This window comes from Gavialis gangeticus, unplaced genomic scaffold (assembly GCF_001723915.1).
Source record: "Gavialis gangeticus isolate Ggan-Ray unplaced genomic scaffold, GavGan_comp1, whole genome shotgun sequence".
Classification (NCBI taxonomy): Eukaryota; Metazoa; Chordata; order Crocodylia; family Gavialidae; genus Gavialis; species Gavialis gangeticus.
The window spans coordinates 69,513,408-69,520,103 of NW_017729033.1; the positions used below are offsets into that span (position 1 = coordinate 69,513,408).

The following is a 6,696-nucleotide window of genomic DNA, read 5'->3' on the forward strand; positions in this document are numbered from 1 at the left end:
CTGGAAGAGGACAAGCCAGTTTCAATCAGTGAGCGCCTCCTAGCAGACAAGCAGTGAAAAAAACTTACAGAAAAGGCACTGAGAAAAGATCTGGCATTAGTGCCAAGTTCACCCATGCCAGAGAGAGTATTGGCCATTGAATACAGAACCAGAGACCAGTGGTGACGCGTAGGGGGTGCACGATCGTGCACATGCACCCCCTGAGAGCACTGGTGCACCCCTTGACAGCAGTGTTCCCAGGCAGGAGGGGCAGGCGAGAGCGCTGGTGCCCGCCCTGAGAGCGCTGACCTGGGAATGCACCATAAGAAACAATCCCCGCTGCCGATCCCGCTGACCCAGAAGTGCTAGCGGCACCCCCGGAAGTGCCAGCAGTGTGCCACTGGCAGTTGTGGGTTAGCAGGATTGGCTGTGGTTTGACTCCTGGCCCCCAGCATGCAGGATTGGCCGCAGTGGGACCCCTCCCCCCAGCCTGCAGGATCAGCCACGGGGGGGGCCTGCCCCCGGTTGGCAGGATCAGCCATGGGGGGACCCCCCCAGTCTTTGACTGTCTGCTGGGGGGGGGGGGCAAGTGCCCCCCTGACTCAAGAGGCACCAGTTGCCCATGCCAGAGACTCTAGGTGGAAACCTGTGTCTTAAGGACAGACCACTTAAAATCTGAGAAAACTCACCAAAACTTCCACAATATTGAGGGCTGAGTATGAAGCTGCCTGTAGTATGGAGAAAAAAATCTTGCATCACTGATCTTGTCTCCAACATCAAATGCCTTGGTATTGACACATATAATGGGAGATGAGACTGTGGAAGATCCAGGATAGTACTGAGGCACTTACTAGAACAAGTACAGATCTTGGTACTGAGAATGCACATACCCAGTACTGCTCATAAAGGAGATCTATTCCCCACACTATTTTGGGGCATATGTTATTTTCACCTGCAAGAATCCTTCCTCTGAGATTATCACTATGTGACTACTGCTGGCTTTCCCTATGTCCAGCTTCTGTACCAGCAGAAATGGTTCTAGGCTGCCCAGTGTTTGACAAGCCATTTCTGGACCAGGTTTACCTAATAGCATGCTATTAGATATCTCTTGGAGCTGATCTCTACCACGGTCAAAGGAGAGGAAGAGATCATCTTCCACATAAGCTTCTTTAGACAGTCCACTTATATCAGACAAGCTATAAGGACTATTGGCAGACATGGGATGGAGTACGAACAGCATCTTATTTCCCCACCGTGGGATCTTTCATCATTAATCTCGAATGAGCAGTATTGGCAACTTGATGTAATTTCAGGACCGCTAGGCAGTAATGGCCCATTAATTGAAGATGTTGTCTGGGACCTACCCTGACTACAACATCTTTATAACTCAGTCAATATTGGGGCATAACTTTCATTAACTTAAATAAGTGTTTTACTTGAGGGGAAAAAAGATATGTGAGAAATTTAGATTTTGGCCAACAGTGCACAAAAGGTATAAACACTATATATCTAAATGTGAAGAGTTAAAGATAAACTACTACCACCTTTTAACTGTGTCCTTTGGTGTGCACTGGTACCATATTTGTGTCCAATGCACTATACTGGGCACTATCAAAGTCAGAATCTACAGTAATTCAGAAACTGGGAAGTCAGAGCAATGAAGTAAACCAATTTTTATGTGAGTGAGGAGCATAAAATACATTTGGGAGGAGGAAGGATTTGTGAGGGGTTGGGTGCTCAGGGCACCCCAAGATTTTCATGACATTTCAAACCATTGACAAACCCCATAGCACCCAGCCTGTGGTCACAAGTAGGGGACAAGCCAGGGCTCTAGCAAGGAGGTGAAATCAACCCCTTTCCAGAACAGGGGTTGAAAAGCTGTAGAGATCTTGGGGGGCCTGGAACACCCTGCACCCCAGGAACCACAAGCAGGGGGTCACACAGCCCTCTAGTCTCTGACAACCTCTCTACTCCCACCTCTATCCCAAATGAGCCTGGGATCCTGCCAAGTGAGGTCCATTTTCTGTCATGGGGTCCAGGTTTACCACCCCACATACATTTGTGCATGCCCAGTCAAGAAGCTATCACAGAGGTTTTTGTAAAGTGCAATTATAATCTTTATTAAACTCTATCCATCTTATTTTTTTAATTCTGAGAAGGGGAAGAGAAACTGCAATTGGACACCATAATGTCTTCCTCTTTTTTGGCAACCAGCTAATCCAGGTTTTCCTCCCTTTCTAGTGGAATCTTGGGGAAACTTTAAGCACTGGAAGGCTTGATGGTCTGGGTACTCTACCTCCTCATTGGTGGGTCAGCAGCAGTGCAGCCCCTAGAATGTGTGGGTTCTACTTAGAACCCATAGCAGTGTACATGTGGACACTTCTGCCCATGGACAAATGTGAACAGGTTTCCAATCAGTGACATTTTTGGAATGGGGCAACTGTGATGTCTGCCTGTATTCTGAGTTGAATGATATGAAATCAGTTACATAGAATGTGGTACTCCCTCTCAACCAATAGGGGCCTTCTTCATCCTGGAGAGTAATATATGAATAAATATGAGTTTAGACATGAACACAGCTCACTCTTGTGGAATTTTGTTGCAATTCCTAAACTGAGTAATCTTTTCAGAAGCACCATGTAAAACTATATTTGTACTGGGCACCAGACAAATTTCTATACTCCTAAATCAGGGCTGTTCAACTTCTAAGTGGCTAGGAGCTGCATGCCCTACAGCCCACACCAGCAGGGACCATACACTGTGGGGGCCATGGGCCCCCCAGATTGCATGTCATATACGTATGTGGGTGGGTACCTCCCACCCCATTGCACCATGTACGTGAGCAGATGGGTGCCCCCCAAACCTCTACACCAGGGGTGGGTAATTATTTGAGGCCACAGACCTCATAGGGAGTTCTGATGCGCTGTCATGGGCTGGGTCAGCACCCCTCCCCCCCGCAACAACTCACCAAAACTCCCTATGTGGGATGGGACTGTAGTGGGGTGGGGAGTGGTGTTTAGGAGCAGGATGGCCAGGAGGCTAGGATCATGGGGCATGGCTGTGGGGAAGGGATGTGCAGGGCCAGGGCTCAGGGCAGAGCTATTATCTGCTGCTTGCATACCCCTGCCCTGTGGGAGATGTGTGGGTAGTGTGTTGGGGGGGTGTGCATGGGGGGGTGGCGCTGCCTAGGTGCTAGGTCCTGGGAGCCACCCAGGAGGGAGGAAAGGAGGGAGGGGGCAAGGGGCGCATGCAGCAGAGCTTGCCCTGGTGGCGTGGTCCACAGCTGCCCCTGTGGCTGTCCGTATGGGGCCGAGAACTTTGTGGTCCCATCCTGGGCAGTCAGCACCATGCTCCTGCCCACACCCACCCCAGCCAGCATACACAACTTCTAGTGGGGCTGCTTCTGCTATGGCTGCAGCTGCCTGGGTGCTGCTTGGCTCCTCTCATCTCCATCAACAGCTCCTACTTTTGCTCCTGTCCCTGCTGCGCCAGTCTCGGTGGGGAGGAAGTTTCAGCTGGGTGGCTCCTGCCCCAGTGCACAGCGCTCTGGCTCCAGCTCCCAGCTGGCTTCTACTCACTCTGCTTGTCCATGCCAGGAGCTGGAGCCAGACCCCCATGTGCTGGGGCAGGAGCTGCCCAACTGCAACTTCCTCGCCACCCAGAGTGGTGCAGCAGGGGCAGGAGCCACTGCTGGAGGTGAGAGGAGCCCAGCAGCACCTGGGAGGCAGCCCTGTCAGAAGCTGTGCACACTGGCTGGGACCAGGGCCAGGGCCAGGGCCAGGGCCAGGGCCAGCAGAAATGGGCAAGAACGCAGCACTGGCTGCCTCAGGCAGAGCTTGGGCGCATGCAGAGTGCCAGGGGGACAGCCATGGGATGGATCCAATGAGTTGGTGGGCTGCATCTGGCCCACAGGCCATATTTTTCCCACCTCTATTCTGCATTCTGCAGACAAATACTTCCCCACCCTGCTGCACTGTATGTGTGGAGGTGTGGGCATGCCCATCCACCACCCCCTACATGGCGCAAGCCCCTGCCTCATCTGTAGCTACTTGACTCCTTTGGCACTGTGCTGCATTAGCATTCAGGCTGCCAGCTTGCCCAAGACCATGGGCTGTGCTGTTGCCATGGGCAACTGCCCCTTGGGGTTGGGTCAGGCAGCAACAGAAGTGAGGGGGAGCCCCAAGACCTGGGCTGCTGCTGTAGCCAGACCAAGGAATAGTGGTGGCTGAGTGGGAAGCCCAGGGGATGCATTGGACAGCCCTGCCATTAGTTACTGAGACCAGTGGCCATTATATTTTCTGTATGTATTTTGCTTCTCTCTGTCTCATCTTGTTGTTCTGCTGCTGTGATTCAGTTGCTTTTTCCAATGCAGTTCCCAACATCATCTTAATTTTAAAATGTGGAATTTTTTGTACCCCTATGATTGTTTCCTGGAGCCAAATTATTTTCAAGCCTGGCTTTAAGCAACGCAAGAGATAAGCAACTGCTTTGTAGACACTTGGTGTCTTCAGCAATTTACAGCATGATTCCCAGAAAATTGGGTCAATGCTTGAAGTGACAGAGGAAAACCATGTTTCAGTTTTCTTCTCCATGTTTTTGATGGCAAGAGAGAAGTAAAGGCAACTTTGATTTCTGTTACCCTCTGCAACTTGGCCCATACCTTGTACAATCTATGGTTTCCTTTGTGTATTAGTCATTTTAACTATTAATTAAAACCAATAAGCAGCATGAATATAAGAAGACAAAGGTCCTCTTGCATCCAATGTAAGTGTCATGGAGATATAGTTGGAGCAATGGGAAGAAGAGATTAAGAAATGAAGAATTATTCAATTTTCTGTGCCCCTTTTGCTTGCCAAGAGTTGTGAAGGTAGTTTAGACTTGCTGTTATGATGAATATCCTATACAGAAAAGCAAGGCATAAGAAATCAGGATTTGCTGCTGCTGCCTTTACTTGAGTGCTGGAATTTTCTGGCACGGTAGTGATGTAGCATGAATGCCAATTGCTAAAATATAAAAGATAATGAAAGCAGGGAAAATACCACTTGCAAACAGAAAAAAAATCCTGTTTTTACTAGCCTTGGCAATGTGGCACAAAATTTATGATTTTATAACAACTTTTATGTAGATATAATGTAGCGTGCTCTACCTTCAGAGTTAGCATCTAAACTTGTTCAACAAATATTAGTTGTGCATGTGCAGGAAAGAAGGCTCTTTAATAGGTGCAATAGGCTTGTAGTGGACTCTATTTCTGGCTTTGCCACAAGATCCAGCAACATCCAATGGTCAAGGGCAGATGTCCAGGTCTACAGCAGATGCATCCCTGGCCACCATCAGTCTGAAGGGGGCCAGCTGAGACCACCTGGTGGAAGCAAAAGCAGGGGATGGAGTCAACCCCCTCCCAGGCTTGAAAGACTGTTAAGGACTTTGATACGTATGCAGAAGAAAGCAGAAATACTATGAACCTGCTGTTTCCTAACTTTGGACTCCTTCGCTGTATTGACTTTCTTGTAATTTAGTCTTGCTGGAATCATTTCTTAAGACATTTAAAGGCTAAAGCGCAATCCTACTATGTGCTTCTATAACAACCCTCCATAAGGTCCTGTGAACACCATCGCAATTTCTACAACAGCTACAAGACTAAGTCCCACATGAGCTGGCAGCAGCTAAAGGCTGTTATAGCAGGAAAACAGATTGATAGCATTTCTTCTCCCTTGCGCACATGCACTGTAATGAATCTGCATTGGTTTTTCCACTGCCTCACCCAAGCTGTATTCCCTACAGGACAGCAGGTACATGGCAGGGGCAACACCCATGGGGCTTGGATTCCCATTTTAAAGAAATGGAAAATGAGGAGCTGGGAGGTGCAGTCGTTTCATCAAAAGCCCCATGTACATCTGTCGCCCCAACACGTATGACATTTTATTAAGAAAAAGGTTCAAACTGTCGTTGTTCTAGATTAAAATGACGCCGGGAGGAGAGGGGCCGAAGGACGGGCAAGACCCGCCCTCCTACCTCTGTTCCCCTCCCCAGTGCCCAGACGTGGGGTCCTTTCCCCAGCGAGGACGGACGCGCAGCAGCCGCCCAGCCCACCTCCCCCCACGCCGCTTCGGCCACTTGCTCCCCCCACAAGGGGCACTTGCTCCGTTCCAGCCCCGCCCACTAAGAGCCTGTAGCTCTGCCTCTGCCCCTCTTAGCCAATCACGCTAGGGAGGGGGCGTGGTCTAAGCCTCTCCTGGCCCAATCAGATCCACGGGCTACACAAAGTGGTGTTCTTTGCACGCGCTTTCCGAGCCAGAAATAACTGCCATCAGCACAATCCAATCAGGTTGGGAGGGAGGCGGGATTCACTCAGGACTTTGGCCAATAGGGTGGCAGAGGGGGGCGTGACAGGTGGGGTGGGCTGGGCAGTGCGAGACTGACAGAGGCGGGGCCCAATGGCGCGGCCAGACGGGCGGCTGCGTGAGTCTGCGAGAGCCAACGGGCGGTGCGCGGGGGCGGGCCAAGAAGGCTCTGAGCCTGGGCGCTGTGATTGGGAGAGGCGGAGGGAGCCGGGCCGTGCCGTGCCGGGTGTGCGCCGCACGAAAATGCACTCAGATGCCGCGGCTGTCAGTGAGTGGCGGGGACGGTGCGGCCCGGGCTGGGGCTGGGCCGGGGGTGGAGAGGGGAGGGAGGCAGTGGGCGCGGGCCCAGCCCCTGTGCAGGCGGCGGGGCCGGGCC

The 6,696-nt window shown here is 51.2% G+C and overlaps 1 protein-coding gene across 1 annotated transcript in view; it reads left to right on the forward strand.

Moving 5' to 3' along the window:
* The first annotated feature begins 6,475 nt into the window (after positions 1–6,475).
* DCUN1D4 (defective in cullin neddylation 1 domain containing 4) overlaps positions 6,476–6,696 on the forward strand; it is an 85,396-nt gene continuing 85,175 nt past the window's right edge. The window contains exon 1 of the mRNA XM_019526353.1: positions 6,476–6,588. Coding sequence (XP_019381898.1) covers positions 6,564–6,588 — 25 coding nt within the window. The 5' untranslated portion in view covers positions 6,476–6,563. The remainder of the gene's footprint in view (positions 6,589–6,696) is intronic.